The sequence below is a fragment of the Colobus angolensis genome, unplaced genomic scaffold (genome assembly GCF_000951035.1).
Source record: "Colobus angolensis palliatus isolate OR3802 unplaced genomic scaffold, Cang.pa_1.0 Scaffold3, whole genome shotgun sequence".
Lineage (NCBI taxonomy): Eukaryota > Metazoa > Chordata > Mammalia > Primates > Cercopithecidae > Colobus > Colobus angolensis.
Genome location: NW_012116265.1, coordinates 21,690,865 through 21,708,335, shown reverse-complemented (window position 1 = coordinate 21,708,335; position 17,471 = coordinate 21,690,865). Strand labels below are relative to the sequence as shown.

The 17,471-nt window shown below is 45.0% G+C and overlaps 1 protein-coding gene across 11 annotated transcripts in view; it reads left to right on the top strand.

The window, feature by feature from the left end:
* Nucleotides 1-17,471, top strand: part of RGS6 (regulator of G-protein signaling 6) — a 656,379-nt gene that overhangs the window by 595,427 nt on the left and 43,481 nt on the right. For all 11 annotated transcript variants that reach the window (XR_001002633.1, XM_011949627.1, XM_011949623.1 and 8 more), the window contains 2 exons: nt 3,980-4,105; nt 12,414-12,600. Coding sequence is in view for 10 of the 11 variants with exons in the window: in XM_011949627.1 (XP_011805017.1) it covers nt 3,980-4,105; nt 12,414-12,600 (313 nt within the window). In the remaining variant the exon portion in view is untranslated. The remainder of the gene's footprint in view (nt 1-3,979; nt 4,106-12,413; nt 12,601-17,471) is intronic.

Genomic DNA, 17,471 nt, shown 5'->3' with positions numbered 1-17,471 from the left:
CCATGCCTAGCACTAGGAAGCTCCTGCAGAAATGAGCTTTGATATAGACTGTTGCTTCCTTTGAATCTGGCTTTCTTGTCCTCAGTTTGGCAGCTTTCCTCCATCTCTAGCTGGGGGGTCAGCAGGAATGAAAGACAGATACCCCTGGAGAGCCACCTGCCTTTGCTGTGTGTTGGTTTGGGTTGTCCAGTGGGAGGCAGGAACTTGGTGAGAATGATGAGACACAGAGGACAAGTAAGAGTTAGAAAAAGGCATCCAGCTAGCGATTAGAAAACACTGTCAGGATAAGGACACTTCACCCACATCACTATACACATTTCTAAATTGATTTCATTTTAGTGCTGAACATTTGCCATGTGAAAAGTCCTATGCTCAGTACAAAGACACATGAGATATGGTCCCTGACCTCAAAGAGCTAAAAAGATAGCTGGAAAGACAGTGCAAACTCTTGAAAACCCAAATGCTGACACAAAACTCTACTAGAGAATTTGTCCCAAGGACATATCTCTACATAATGGTTGTAAAGAGGCTGTGCTTCTGTGGATTGTTTGCTTGAATTTGGCTGAGAGACAGTTATTGTACCACTCACCTGGAGTTGGATGTTGAAAGATATTTTAATTTGCAGAATTATGTTATAACCACAAGAGACCATTCAGTGGTAGCAACATGTTCAAGTCTTTTCTTAAATCTTAAAGTGGATGATACTGGGAATACTGAAGCGATACAGAAGAGATATGTATAGGGAAGTTGTATCCAGGAAGCTTTGAATAGAACAGATTCCCAATGGTGAAATCGTACTAGGAAAACAAGGAAGAAATGTAGATCATCCAGTTGTGGAAATACGATTGTGAATAATGGATAGTTGAGGGAAGCCAAGGATACGTGGTTACATTGTATCATCTAAAAATTCATCTCTTTCCCAGAACCTCAGAATCTGACTTATTTGGAAATTGAGTTGTTGCAGATGCAATTAGTTAAGATGAGGTCATACTTGAATAGGGTGGGCCTCTAATCCAATATGACTGATGACTTTGTAAGAAGAGAAAGCAGAGACACAGACACATACAGAGCAAACACCATGTGGAGACACAGAAACACAGGAGGAGAGAGTGCAGTGATGCATCCGCAAGCTGAAGAATGCCGACGTCAGAGGCTAAGGAAAAGTCGTGAAGCTGGTTCTCCCCTAAAGCCTTCCAAGGGAGCATGGCCCTGTCAACACCTTGATTTTGGACGTCTAGCCTCCAGAACTGTGAGAGAATGAATTTCTGCTCTTTTAAGCCACCCAGTTTGTTAGTCCTTTGTTATGGCAATCCTAAGAAACTAATACATCAGGGTACCCTGGCTCTCTAGACCCACTTATTTCTGCTGAATTGTGACCTTGCAATTTTCCAGATACCCCCAACTTCTGTCCTAAGCCTCCCTCTAATTCTACATCTACAGTGACACCCCAAGATTTCTGGCCCACTCCAAAAATTGCCTTTCTCCCACTCTTGCCACCACCAAGGAATCTGGTGGAACGAATGTGGACTCACCACCTGGGTACCAGAAAGGGGTGACACTGCTGGTGAGTGTGCATCCATGAGGCAGTCACTACAAAGTCTGAGTAAATTTCTACAGCTGCTACTATGGGCACAGCCTTCAGTCGAGGTACAGCTGCCACTAGTACAATCCCTGGAGCGCCCTGAATCCTCCACTGGTAAAGAGCAAATGGTTGGGTCCATCCTTTACAGCATGACCTTGGCAGAAAGATACACTGTCCTGCAGTCTCTGGACATTTGCTTAAATTTGCTGCTAGCCTCAACCCCAGGAGAATTCTTCCATAAACAGTATTTTTGGTTCCCTTGAAAGTTACTGAGTTTGATTAGGTCTGTGACTTGCGTTTGAGAGAATCCAGGATTTGTCTTCATGCCTAGCCTGGTGCTTTGGAAGAGATCTTGCATGGAATCTCCCATTGTTTGACCTGATAGGGTTAGTCTACCACCATGACCCTATTGGACTATGTCTGGAAATGCAGAGTTGCAAGCCAGAGGCTCCCTGACCCCCAAGCTCATGATCTATTGATCATCATCATTGTAATTAGAAGATACTGCTGTTGCTGATTACGTGTGTTGGTGCAGAAGTAGTTAGGTTTGGATGGGGTATATCTAGAGCTGCATACCAATATAGTAGCCACTAGCCACATGTAGCTATTTAAATTTAAATTTGAATTATTTAAAATTAAATGCAATTTGAAATTCAGTTCGTCAGTCACACTAGCCACTTTTCAACTGCCCAATAGCCACATGGGGCTAGTGGCTGCCATATTGGAGAGCACAATTATGAAATATTTTCATCATCACAGGAAATTGTACTGGACAGCGCCAGTCTACAGTTATTTGCCTTTCCAAGCTTTCCCACACACAGCTCTCTCCCTTTTTTTTTTAACTAAGTGCAGTTTTCTAAGTATTGAGAATATGTCAGCTCCATAATAAGAGGAAACATGATTTAATCTCTTACTGTCTGTTAGAAATAATAAAATATATGCGTCTACTTTTTAAAAGAGGAAAAATGAGTATTACCAGACCAATGTTTCCCAAGTTGTAATGTGGACGTAAATCACCTGGGTTCTTCTTGAACTGTAGGTTATGATTTAGCAGGTGCAGGTGGGGCCTATGGTGGTTCTTCTGGTTCACAGACCACAGCTTGAATAGGGAAGAGTTGCAGCATGTGACTTGTGAGTTAGGACCTTATTGCTGTTTCAAGGGCCAACAAAATAAATACAGCAAGTGGACTTTAAATGGAAAGACAGAAGCAGAAGGAAATATTCTTATTGCCCAACACCAGAAGAATTAGAATAGTTCCCATACTTTAGTCTGAATGTGAGACAGCATAGCAAAGATGAGCTATGCAGCATAGCAGAATTAAGAACTGGGGCCAGGTGCATTGGCTCACACCTGTAATCCCAGCACTTTGGGAGGCTGAGGCGGGTGGTCACAAGGTCAGGAGATCAAGACCATCCTGGCTAACACAGTGAAACCCTGTCTTTACTAAAAATACAAAAAAATTAGCCAGACGTGGTGGTACGCGCCTGTAGTCCCAGCCACTCGGGAGGCTGAGGCAGGAGAATTGCTTGAACCCAGGGGATGGAGGTTGCAGCGAGCCGTGATCACGCCACTGCACTCCAGCCTGGGCGACAGAGCGAGACTCCATCTCAAAAAAGGAAAAGAAAAAAAAACTGGATGCCCTCTAGAGCCTTGCTGTCTAGATTTGATTCTTGACTTCATTACTTCCTAGCTGTGTGTCCTTAGGCAAACTATCATGAGGCCTCACTTTCCCTATCTGGAAAATGGGAATAATACTAGTACATTTTTCACAGAGTAGTTGTGAGGACTCAGTGAGTTAGCAGATTTCAAATGCTTGAGACAGTGTCTAATACACAGGAAGCGCCGTACATGGTTGGTAATAAATGCATGTAACATTCTGCTTCTGACAAGAGAATATGCTTTATTCTGGATGTGTCAATACATTTCTGACCAGCTGTACATCACTTGGCTCGAAACAGGACCCTAATTTCTCCCCTGAGGATTGAGGAAGGAATGGGAGGTGGGGGATAATGTGTTTTGATGAAAGATTGGGTCCATGAAGCATCCTGGGTTATAGTACTAGTGAAAAAATTACAGAATCAAAAGGTGGGTCCATAATTGATAGGAACAGTCCAGGGAGCTTAATCAATGGCATGGTAGACAGCAGCCATTTGAAGGTAATGCTGGTGACCATCACTTAACATGCCTCCTTAAAGAAACTGTTCACCATTGGTTACTGTTGGTGTACCAAAGTCTGCATTTGGAATTTGTGCAGCTTTTGTAGAATCTGCCCCTTAAATATGAGGTGTTTCCTTTTGGTGAGTGACTGCAAAACAGATTTCAGTCACTGAAGAGAATATGACACAAGCTTTTCTCTGGTACTGATCTTTTTTAAACCTTCTTCCTTCACCCCAAAGCAAAGAGCCCAGCCAACAGCGAGTAAAAAGATGGGGCTTCTCTTTCGATGAGATATTGAAGGACCAGGTGGGGCGGGACCAGTTTCTACGATTCCTGGAGTCTGAATTCAGTTCAGAAAACCTCAGGTAAATCTCTCTAAGTTTGAGCTGTGTGCGGAATATGTGTGAAGAAATTTTCATAATCCGTCTCTCCATCTCTCTTTCTCAATGAAACATTATCAGGGTTCAAATTCAAATGCCAGCTAATCTGGCTGAGGCTGAAATAGAGAAGAACAAATTAAAATATGCAACTCTGTCACCACCATAATAGCACCTACTAACACCAGCGTACTTCAGTTCAAGTCTATGTGACCTTTGTTTAACTAATTGGAAATAAGTCTTCAATAATAATTAGATAGTCGAGTGGATTTGACAACGTCATTCGTTAAGTACAGCCATAGAACCAGGGAACTTAGAGTAGAGAGGCATCTCAGAGGCTCTCTCCTCAAAAATTCCCAGTCTGGGGTCCTGAATATCTGAGAAGCTAAACAGAAGAGGGAGGAGTCAGTGGGTTCATTTCAGAATTTCAAAGAGCAAAGTAAATATCACTCGATAACTGGAGATGTAACTGTAGCAGCTAATAAAAACATGGTTTTTTCTTTGAGAATGACTTCTGTCAACTCCAAATAGTGGTTACTCTGATCATCTGATGCCAGTGAGAACACCTGATTGTTCCTATTGGTCTATAATACCTGATGAGGGAAATGTATTAATAATTACTGTTTAATAGGAGAAAAAATATGATATTCAAAACCTCAGGTCCAATATGAGAGGAAGGGGGTAAATTAAAAGGAAAAGTCTCCTTGATCATGAAAAATTTGGGAACTTGTTTATTTAGACTTTTATGGTATTAGATGAAGAATCAGAAATCTGCAGAAAATGTGACTTATCTGAGACTTATCTAGTGATCTTAGCAAACTGGTGACTTCTTAATGGGTAAGATGGAATCTCTCTCTTTTCTTTGTACCAGGTTCTGGTTTATATAGTAGAGTAACACCCATCTTCCAGTGCTGTTTTCTTTAAAGATGTCTTAATAATGTTTAAATATTGTATTACTTTAAAAACTCACCGTCTCTACTAAAAAATACAAAAAACTAGCCAGGCGAAGTGGTGGGCACCTGTAGTCCCAGCTATTCGGGAGGCTGAGGCAGGAGAATGGTGTAAACCCGGGAGGCGGAGCTTGCAGTGAACCGAGATCTGGCCACTGCACTACAGCCTGAGCAATAGAGCAAGACTCCGTCTCAAAAAAAAAAAAAAACTCAGAGCATGTACTGCAGGCAAAGAACTACCCCTCCAAAGTTAATGTGCAACATCCATGCACTTATTTCAAGTGAGACCATCTCGGTCCCATACATCAATCAAGTGATATTTATGCTACACCTGTGCTGTATCAAGCCCTGTGAGAGTCTGCTGAGAGACACAAGTCAAGATGTGTGATCTTTGCCTGCAACGACCTTGTAGGTCCTTGAGGAAAAAACACAAGAAATTATTGAGTCATTGAATGTCTATAAATGAGCGTAAACTCTAAGAACCATTTTGAAAGCATTTAAAGGAGAAGAATCAAAACTGAAGTGGTTAAATCATAAGCTGGACTTTGAAGAATGCACAGGATAATAGTAGACAAAGAAGAAGGATAGAGAATATTCCAAGCTGGAGGACCAAATGAGAAAAGGGGTGGCCGATGGGCCTCTCCCACTCCGTAAGGTCCTGGGAGGACAGGTAGATGCCGACTAGCTGTACGGAGCATGCTGTTCTAGGCATCCACGTGTCTGTTATAAACCAGATAAGGCTAAGTATCTTATTTTGGGTTATTATACAAGAGCCTTTCCTTATGCTGAGGCATGATTCCAAACACATCTCAGAGCTTCACTTCAATGCCTAATGAAGTATTTGTAACAGAAGGTTTGATTTCTAATAATCTTCACTAGGGTGGTGCTCAGACTAGCCTCCCAGGTATAGGAAGGAGAGCTCTCTGTGGCCAGCTTGATGGACCCAGCTGGCCTCTCTGTGTAGCCAGCTCAGTCCCAGTTTCCACCCCCTCCATGATCCCTATGAGCCACCCCCAGGAGTCCTTCTAGTCTCCCCTTCTTACTTGTTCCCCTTGGGTCTACAAGATGGAGTGGTATAGAGGCTTCCTTTACCTAACTACTTCTAAGCCCACAAGTAGCCTCAGGACCCTCTGCTGCATGCACTGTTGCAGAGAGCTTGAAGAATGAACCAGAGTTTGGTCATTATGAGGGTCCCAGGAGCATCCATTGGCTCAGCTGCCACCTTGCCTGGTCAGAGCATTCATTCCAGAAAGCCCTGCATGTAGCCAGAACCACATATCAGTTCAGACTCGTTTCACAAGTTATGCATCACACTTAAAACTCAGAGTGCACCAAGGAGTGTGTCCCTGGCAGGTGTTCAGTGCTTCTTCCTGCCATCACCTCCTGCGCCTCTGCCAGCTCCTTTCGCTGTGCCAGGAGGGCTACATTTAATCTTGGGTGAAAGCATGCGTGTGAGCATGTGCTCATGTACCAGAGCCTAAGCCACACCCCCAGCATGCAGAAACCCAGACTTCAGAGGGTCATCCCTGCTCCATGACAGGAAAGGGAGTAAGAAAAATAGAATAGCAGGGAGGAAAAGGATAGCCAAGAGCCTCTAAAATCCTCTCTGGATGCCCAAATTCCATTTTTATGATATTCAGCATAACTGGATACATGGTGGGTGGGAGAGAAGTTCAGCTGTAAATCACATAACTGTAGGACTCTTCTGTCACCCGTCATGGGGCAGCCTCTTCCCCATTCCTTTGTGTTCATTCCTTCAGCTGCAGATATCAGCTTGGCACCAACCGTGGCACAGGGCCTGCGGATTCAGAGCTGACTGAATAAATATCAGGGCAGCCAGGCACGGCCGTACAGATGCACCTCCACTGTGGCCCATGCCATGGAGGCCCCTGGGAGTTGTGCAATATGGCACAACTTGAGGATCCTGCCAACCTGCCACATTGGCCGTGCTGGAGTCGTTCCTTCTCCGCGGGATTGGTGAGGGGCCCAGGCCACTGGCATTGGAGCATGGCAGGAAAAAGCCTGACCAGAACTCACCTGGGTGGATTACAAAGTGCTTCTCCACTTTCTCTGTCCTCCTGTGCTCCCTCTCATCTCTCCAGTGACAGGACTGCTTAGATCATAACATTTTTGCACAACCCATGGGGTGCCAGTTAAGTAGCCAAGCAGCTGAATTTGTATCAGAGCTTCAGAATGTGGAATGGAGGAGCCCCAGAGTGTCACCCTGAATCCTTTAAGGAATGATTTCTATGATGACGTAATGGAAGTTGGCGTCCCCTTTGATCAATTTCCTCTGGTTGGGTCTGTGAGATGAGGATGGGGACGCCATCTCCGTGGACTGGGTGGGGTATGACCAGCAGCGCGTTTTGCTGAAGCTGTGAGCTCTCTGTGGCAGGGTCTACCTCTTTTCCTCCTTTTCTGACCCACCCCGAGCTAGGTGCAGGCTCCCTTTGCACTGACTGGACCCACAGACAGCTGTTTGCTGAGCACCTTGGGAATGCACATGGCTTCTGTCCACAAGGCAGGGGCCTCACAGCTCTGATGCAGGGAGCTCCACTCCGTTTCTTGGCCTCATCCTTCTGCCTGCTTTGTGCATTTTCCCAGAATAATGACAGTCTCTTCTTGCCATCTTTTCGCCCTCTCCCACATCTCTCCTACACAAATCTTTGTCCTCCCTGGCTTGACACCCTCTGCTGCATGGCACAGAATGAGTTAAAAATCAAAACCCACAGCAAAGAGTGTCCCCCGTACATTTTTTATGAGCTGTAACATCTCCTGAGAGAAGGTAGTTGTTCTTCTAACCTGCAGATTGATGATCCGAGTTCCACACAGTGTCGGCTGAAGGGAGAAGCAATTAAAAGAGAACACAGTGGGGTGCCAGGTTCGTCTGGAGAGCTCTTGTCTCTGGCAGTTGCCCTGAGTCCTAGGAAGACCTCAGAAGGTTCACTAGGCCCAGCAGGATCCACCACTTACCAAACCCATGATTAATAGGAACAGAGGTGACTTCCACGACACCACAACCATCTGCAGTTCAGCCAGTGCCCAGTGAACAGAACTCAGCTTCAGTGGTGCTGGGGGTGGTTACTTACTTACATAGGCACCCGGGAATTTCAGCCCCGCCAGGAACTAAACCAAGTTTAAGCCCTGCTTCCTACATCTCCGGTTGACCAGCAGAGGGCACAGAAACACTTTCTTCTCTCCTGGAGTTTGCTTTTTCTCTGGGAACGAACCAAAAACTGTATTTTCTAACCCATGAAAATTCTAGTTTATGAAAAGTTATGTTAACTGGTGACTAAGGGGCTGCCCAGACCTCCTGGTAGGATGGAGAATGATCAAGGGCCAAATGGTTTGTCTTACCCAGCCAGCCTTGAGAAAATCCTCTTCCTTGAAAGCCTCTAAGGAGAAAGGAGGCTCCCGCTGGGGCAGCCCCTAGATGGTCCACCAGTCCTGTTCTCCACGGCTTCGCCCCAGTGGTGTCTGAGCCCAGGCTGTCTCACTCCAAAAGCTAGTTTCCCCGCCAGCATTTCTAAGTCATGAACACAGATCAAATGCCTGCACGGGGGCTGCCTCCCCACTGCTGCTATGACAATTGGCAGGGACCAGGGATGAGGCAGGACAGGTGGTCTCCCAGATACCAGTCCTTGTGTCCTGCCAATCACAACGGCCCTTCTGCTGCAAGCCATGGAGACTTAGTACAGGATGGGTGGATTTCATGCGGCTACTGGCATCTCACTCCCTGCCACTGCCCTCGAGGAGGAGCGGTACCTGCAGGTTTTTGATAAGAGCAGAAGCTTCCAAAGCCTCAGTGGGCCTCCCATGGACAGCAGATGTGCAGAGAGGAGCTGCTGCGGCTCTCTGCAGGGGGAAGTGTGGCCTGGGCAGCCTGGGTTCCGAGTCCCCGGCTCAGGCCTGTGGAGCTCGAAGATGGCCAACACTAACCAAAGCCTGTTCTGAATTTCAAATTGACACAAAGGTTCCTCGAAACCAATGATGGTAAACACATACAGGACGTCAGGATGCTGTTGTGACAGCAGTTTTGCTGTTGCCTGAGAGAGACAAGGCAGGTCAACTCCAAGGCAGACAGAAGGCAGAGGCGAGTCCACAGTGTGTGCAGGGGAGAAAACTGCTGTCTAAGGAATGTTACCCCATACCGTCCCCCTCTGCCTCCTTCCCCTTTCCCTCTCCCTCCCTCCTTTTCTTTCCCCTCCCCTTCATCTTCCTACAGCATGCCTGTTGTTTTCAGTTGTACTTAAAAAAATTCTTGGTTTTATGTGACAAAGAAAACCTTTTTATTTTTACATAAAAGTTTATTAAATTTGATTCTGGGACCTGGTGCAATGGCTCACGCCTATCATCCCAGCATTTTGGGAGGCTGAGGCAGGCAGATTACTTGAGGTCAGGAGTTCAAGACCAGACCAGCCAACATGGTGAAACCCCGTCTTTGCTAAAAATGCAAAAATTAGCTGAGGATGGTGACATGCCCCTGTAGTCCCAGCTACTCAGGAGGCTGAGACAGGAGAATTGCTTGAACCTGAGAGGCGGAGGTTGCAGTGAGCCAAGATGGAGCCACTGCACTCCAGTTTGGGTGACAAAGTAAGATCCTATCTCCCCACCAAAAAAAATGATTCTGAAATTTGTATTTCCATCAGCTCCAGGACATCTCTGTATCCAGCTGAGTGATGTGCATTTTCATGTGGCCCCCAAATCATCCTGCAAAAATGACCCTGAGTCCTCAGGAACCGCAGGGAGTGTGCAGAGCTCCTGGGGTCCTCAGGGCCTTTCCAGAGGGGCTCAGCAGCTCCTCCTCAGTGCTGACAGAGATGACAGAAGGTGACCTCCCATGTGGCGTTGATTGAGGGGTGTCATCCATTTGTGTGAGAAATTGCAGGGGCCATGGGAAGATGCTGACCCAGAAGGTTATTTCCAGCCAGGGATTCAGCCTAGGCAGCCTCCCTCTGTGAACCTGGTTCTCCTGTCTGCCCAGCATGGGGCTGAGGAGCACTCACTGACTTCGTCTCTGGACACTTGACCCCTTCTGGTCCTTGGAAAAACCAACACTGGCTTCTTCCTTTAGAGCCAGGTTCCCGCATCTTTCACCTACTGGTCAGACGTGGCCTTCCAGGCAGAGAAAGCCTTGTAGGTACTCTTGTCAGCAGATGGCCGTTTTCACCTGCAAGCCTCCCGGCCACTTCCTTCTTTTCACGGCAGGCCTGAGAGAGTGGACAGAGGGCCCTACGGAACCTAGGGCGGGCAAGGGAGATGGAGGAGACCCGTGCCCCAGCTCGAGAGTCAAGGGCCCGCCTGAACAATGAGGCAGGGGAACAGCTCCTTTCAAGCCCTTCCTTCCCCACCATCTCTGGACTCTGGATAAAGGAACACGACTACTTTCCTCTCACCCAGAAGCCAGAAGGACCTGAGCACCCAGGACTTGCGGCTATCAGGGAGTTGCAGAAGGACAGGGGACGCCAGATGGCAGCAGCAAGAGCTGGGCAGTAGTATCTGCCCGGGCCACCTGCAGAGAGAGGGCTGGAATCCGAGGGATCACACTGGGCCAGCATTGAGCCTGTGGCCGCCACACTGACCCTTCCTCAGCTCCCCCTCACAGGACCTGAAAGCATTTCTGAGTTAAGTCTGGATAGCAGGTTTTCCAGAGCTGTGCCACATATCCCTCCATCCACTCGGTGCCCTTTTCAGAGATGAAGAGAGAGGCACCCAGAAAGGCACACCAAGGCAAAATATGGCATAGACAGGATGAGGGCAGAGCCTGCTTCCCGATCTGATGGAAGTCATGAAGCCTTCTCTGCCTTATGCTTGGCTCTGCAGGGTCACTGAGGGGTCGCTTTAAGGATATCATCAGAATCCTAAATGGCAAAAAATGGCAAATCAGGGGAAGAGTTGGAGCCCAGCATTTGGGGACACACACACAGATACACACACACACACGCACACACACACACACACACACACAGAGTCTGCTCACCTTGCAGAAATGGGGTTGCATTACTCCAGTCTGCCACTGAGTGGCACCTTTGGGCCGTGCACTTGGATCCAAAGACATTTCTCTGAACAGCAACAGAAAAACATGTTTAACCACCCCACCACCACCACACACACACACACACACACACACACACACACACATATACACACACACACACACACACAAAAACCCAAGTACATCTTACTTTGGATGAAATTTGATGACAGATTGAATGCACTGTCCACACTTTCCACCATGTCGTGGTTCAACTTTGCTTGACCCTCCCTTTCTGTTGACTAGACTACCTGTGATTCCCACTGCTGTGAGAACCAGCACAGGACCTACTCTCTTACTCATTGATGGGGGAGCTGGCCTGTCCATTCACAGGGCAAAGGATATGACAACCAGACCTGGATCCTGCTGCAAGGCTGCCTTGGGAACCATCCTCAAGACCCAGTAGCTGTTGTCCAAGCTTTGGCTCTGGCTGCTGCTGCTCTCAGCAGAAAAGAGCTCCCTGCTCCCACGTGGATGCTGAGGGATTTAACAGAGGCAAATATGGAAGTGAGCAGATTTTTCTCTCTTTCCCTCTGCAGAAGGAGAACCATTCTGCAGAGAAATTTTCATGGTATGCCTCTTCAGTATTGTTCCAGATGCGCCCATCTTCACTCTGAAACCCACGTATTGAGCGCCTACTATTTGCCAAGCACCATGCTGAGCAATGATGTGCACTGGCTCAGTTTCTCCATCTATAATAAGAATGGCTGGCTTATTCTTGCACAGATAGTCTTTATGATTCCAGGATCCTGCCTCTTCTGTGATCTTTCCTCCATTTTGATGCCATCAGTTGATCCCAACTAGATTTGACAAAGGGACTCACACTGTCTGCATGGTGGCATGTATGTAGCACAGGTGTTGTCAACCAGGAATGAGTTCATCTCCCAGGGGACATGGGGCAATGTTTTGAAACATTTTTAGTTGTCAAAACTTGGGAACAGGGGTTGCTATTGGCATCTAGTGGGTAGAGGCCAAGGTTGCTGCTAAACATCACACATTACACAGAATAGCCTCAACAACAAAGAAGTATCCAGCCTGAAGTGGCGATAGTGCTGAGGTTGAGATATCTTCATGTAGAGGGAGAGAAGCACATTGATCTTTTAATATGCAATTCTTTTCTGTTCTGCACAATAGGAACACCTTTGATATTTTCAGCAATCTCCATGGTCTTTGCAGCCCCACATAGTGGCATCAGGGTAGGCTGAGAGATGCAGCAGAATGGATTTCATGGGACATCAGCTCTGGGGCCATCTCCAGCAACATCCCGATGCTGAGCCCTCTGGAACTGACTGTGTTTCTGCTCCCACTTCAGGTTCTGGCTGGCTGTCCAAGATCTTAAGAAACAACCCCTACAGGATGTGGCCAAGAGGGTAGAAGAAATCTGGCAAGAGTTTCTGGCTCCAGGGGCTCCAAGTGCAATCAACCTGGATTCTCACAGCTATGAGATAACCAGTCAAAATGTCAAAGATGGAGGGAGATATACATTTGAAGACGCCCAGGTTTGCTTATCTACTCAAGTGGTTGTCATAAGGTGTTCATTTGTCCACTTCATTGCCTGACCTATTAACACAAGTTCAAGGCATTGTGGGTAGTTAAAGTTTCATATTTGGTTATTTTTAAGTTCATCAGTGGAAATCATTTCAGATAGGTGCACAGCAAAATCCCAGGATCATTTTCCCAGAGGAGTTACGATATTACCTACACACCAAAATGTGCAGTTATATGCTTTATTTGTTCCAGGAAAGCCTCAAAGTGTTTTACAAAATCTGAAGCCTTGTAATAAGTCAGTGGTAGAATCTGGAAACCAGAACACAGCATTGGGGAAGTGGGTGTAGTGAGTTAGCAGGGCCATGAGTCAAACCCACATCTGTCTACCTCTGAAGCCCACACTGATAACCACCCCTCTACACTGCTTCCGCAGTGATCTCCAGCTCTGCAGTGAATATTTTTTAAGCACATCTATATTCCAGGCTCTGCGCTACGTGATAAGATACCACAAAGAACAGGCAAAACCCCCTGTTCTCAGCGAGGTTACCAGCAAGTGTGGGAGACAGACAAGTAAATGGGCAACTTCAGCAGTGTGAAAAGTGCCCCAAATGGGTGAACCCTGGGTTAAAGCAAGCCTGCAGGAGGGACTCCTAACCCTGTAGGACACAAGTAGGATGCTCACAGATGCTGATGATGCTGGCTAAAGAAACAGGAACCATCCTAACCAGCAGACTAAATTTTGATGGCTGGGAGGTGCCATTTCTAAAAATAAGCATTGGGTTGGTTTCTTACTTCCTGACCCCTAATTTCTATTTCCTGTCACCATCCCACACCCAGTGACAGGGCTTAAGATTTTGCTTATCTCCTTGACCCCACTTACGTCTCTCACGTCTAGGGCCCCCGGTAAAGAATTTGGGTAGTTCGCTCTCTTGCAGACATTATTATCTGATTTAGGAAATTCAGTGTAGCTGCACCAATGCAAATAATGGGATGAGAACACAGTGTCCCTTATCATCCGGATTTGCCTTGTCATTTGCTCAGAACTTCAAGATGAAAACACCTACCAACCTCAACACCATAACTATCTTCTTCTCTCCCCTGGTCACGAGCTCCATCGAATGCCTGTGCCAATCATGAAATCATGACTCCTTCATATACCCCTTGCAGCTTCAAAGCAGAATGTTTGAGTCACGAGAGCTCTTTGCTGAGATATTTTTGCTTATGTGTATGTATGTATGCTTTCAAGCACCATATTGACATGGCCAGAGAGGAGAGTGACAGGGAAGTTCCGTGGGGGTTCCCTGCATGAACGAGCTGAAGCTCAAAGCTCCAATATTTATGAAACACAAAAAGAGTGATACTGGTGAGAACCTTGATGCATCTAGCACAGTATTACCACTCCAAGCATGACATAAGGAGGGATTTATTTTAATTTTTTATTATGAAAACTTTTAAACACTTGGAAAAGTGGAAACAGCAGAACAGCAAACCTTTATAGACCCTCATCCAGCCATAAAAATCATCAGTATACGTCTGATCTTGCTTTATCTCTAACCCCACCTACTTTTTCACCTGCGACCAGGTGACTTTAAAACAAATCCAAGATATTGAAGCATTTCATCTGTAAACTTAGATATGTATCTCTAAAAAAAGGATCCTTTTGTTTTAACATTGACACAATATCCTTTTTCTCCCTCCCCTCCTCACATCCCCTTGCAATGTATTTGATAAAGGAATTAGATCCTTTGTCCTATAAAGAGTTCCAAGCTCTGGATTTTTCTGATTGCACCCCTGTGGTGCTATTTAGAATGTTCTTCTATCATCTCTCTTTCCTATAAATTAGGTTTTTTTTAGATATTTAATCAGATTTAGGCTTGATTTTTATGGACAAAACTACTTCATAGATTGTGTAGTGCTCTACTGTCAGAAGGCACATGTCTAGCCACCTCTCTTTTTGCCCTTTTTGCAGATATTGATGTCTATCACTTACATCCATTAGTTAACTAGAGGTTACAAAATGATGACATACTAATTTTATTCTTTCTTCACTTATTAGCTGGAATACTTTCATAAAGAGAAACTTCCCTCCACCACTATGGGATTAACTAGCAGTACAATTCACATAGGAAAAGCAGGATAAATGTTTGATTCTCTCCCTTCATTTTCCAGTTTTCAAAATGAGTGGTTTACTATTATCTTCCTATGGTAAACATTAGGGTCTACTGTTTTGATTTTACTATCTTTATGAACTCATGGGTTTCAACATATGTGCTATGTTTTAATCTGTTTGCTTATTATTTTTATTGATGCTTGGATTTTGCCATCTCTGGCCAGTTGGCTCTTTCTGGCCCAGCCCTAGTGATCTTTCATGTCATCCAAATAGCAAGGAAGCTAAGATATTCCAGTCTTTGCCCTTTCCCAGAATAAGCCATTTCTCTAAGGACTCCTGATTCCTCTTAGTGGCAAATGGTATTTAGAGACTAAAATCTAGGCACTTAAGAGTGTTTCATTGTTCCTAGATGGTTTATCATGTCTAGCCCTTTTCAGTTGACAGAGCTAGGAAATGTGTTGTTATTTATAATAAAAACACATCATGAGTTCATACTGATACTTTTAATTCAAATTCTGACCTACAGGGGATTTTATTTAACCACTCGTTTCTTACATCTGTGCCTCTTTTCTCTACCCTGAGAATCCTGACTTTCAAGGGCACTGTGGGTGATAGCATAATTACTCATTTGCTTTATACTACACAGAACAGCCTCTAAACCACAAAGCTAAAAATACAGCAACAGTGTGATTATCGCCTGGTTCTTTAATTGTTGCATAGTATTCCATTATGTGGAGGCACCATAGTTTAGTCAACCAGTCCTCTCTTCTTGGACATTTATGTTGTTTCTACTTCAAGAAAGGTTTGATGGAAGAAGTGGGGAAGTCAGCCTAATGAAGGTGAGATATTGACAAGTTTCTCAACATCCAACCTCCATTAGTACAGTGCTCTACCATTTTCCAGGTACTTCTAAATGCATTCTATCTCATTTCCACAGCACTCTGGTGAGGTAGATTAGACATGAGGATATCTTAAGCATCCTCATCAGCTTCATTATCTGCTAGGATTAGTCGCCCATGAATTCAAATAAAACACTGTTCCTAAGCCAATCCCTATTTTCAGCCCAATTCCCTGTTGCTTCTGAAGTATATTTCCACCATAAATATACAGTGTTCCTTTCTAGCAGAGTGACCTGGACAAGTTACTTAAATTCCCTGAGTCTTCCTTTTTTCATCTGTAGAACAGGGTTACAGTAGAGCCTGTGCATAGGGGTGGAATAGGGACCAGGTGAAAGGAAGCATGTCAACCACTAACAGTGTCTGGCCTACAGTAAGACAGAGTAAATACTACCATCTTATTTTTCTAATGTCACTAATATTCTCTTTTTAAGCTTTTATGTTTAATGTAGTTGGTGAAAATTTTAAAGTAATTTCATGTAACCTTAATGCCCAGAGATAACCCCTATTTTGGTGTATTTTCTTCCTTGATTTGTGTGCGTAGCTATGTGTAAGGTCTGCTCAGGCTGCTACAACAAAGTAGCACAGACTGGGTGGCTTAAACTACAGAAATGTATTTACCACAGTTCTCAAGACTGAGAAATCCAAAATTAAGGTGTCAGCAGATTTGGCTGCTGGTGAGGGCTCTCTTCCTGGCTTGCAGGTGGCCCCTTCTTGCTGTGTCCTTACAGCAGGATATGCACTCTAGTCTCTCTTCCTCTTCTTACAAGAACACTAATCCCATCATAAGGGCCTCTCTCATGACCTCATCTAAACCTAATTACCTCCCAAAAGACCCACCTCCAAGTACCACCACGCTGGGATCAGGGCTTCAACAATATGAAATTTAGGAAGACACAACATTCATTCCACAACAGGGTGATTTTGCAAATAGCGTGATCCCATAACCTGCCCTTTACCTAAAACAGGGGTCAGTTAAAAAACTAAATTTTTCCTAAACAGAGCCAGATAGTAGACATTGCAGGCTGTGTGAGTCATGTGGTCTATGTCACAACTAGTCAATTCTGCCATACAAAAGCAGCTACAATGTAACACCATAGCAATGTAAATGACACAAGGACCTATGGCCATGTTTATTTATGAACCGTGAAATCCAATTTCATATAATTTTTCACAAAATACAATTCTTTTTTTTTCAGCCACTTAAAAACATAAATACTGTTCTTCACTCATGGGATGTAAAGATCTAGATCACAGGTCTGTATCTGCAGATTGGAATCCCAGGCTGTAGTTTCTGACCCTGTGCTAAATAAAATAATTTAGCACCTGTAATGAAAATTATTGAAATGCTTCAAGAAATCCAGAAAGCTACAGGATAGAGGATTGGGCATGATGGATCTTCAGTTTCGGGGGGAGAGTAAGTTAGAGGAGACTTTGTTTTGGTGCAGCCATGGCAACACAGCAATCTGAATTGTGAATGTTTCTATATCAGGATTGAGTGTTGCAGCACAGAGGTCAGCAGGTGCCTCCTAAACTATTGGGATTACAGGCGTGAGTCACCATGTGACTTTTTTATAACTAATCTACTTTTCAAAAATCTGACTAAAGAGAATACCAGAGAGAAATTCTAAATTTCTCTCATTTAACTTTCTGGAAAATCAAGTCATTTAGGCATCTGTCCCCACCCTCTTCTGTTGTCAAATCCCATGGTTTGTCCCTAGACATCACTCAACACTGCCTTACCTTCCTGGCCAGTGCAGGCTGCCTGCCCCAGCAAAGTAGGTGCAGTTGAGAAGTTCCCAGGTATAAAAAGGAGGTTAAAATCCTTAGCAGCCCATGATCAGCCAGGACTAGCACTCAGATGTCCTCGCTTGCT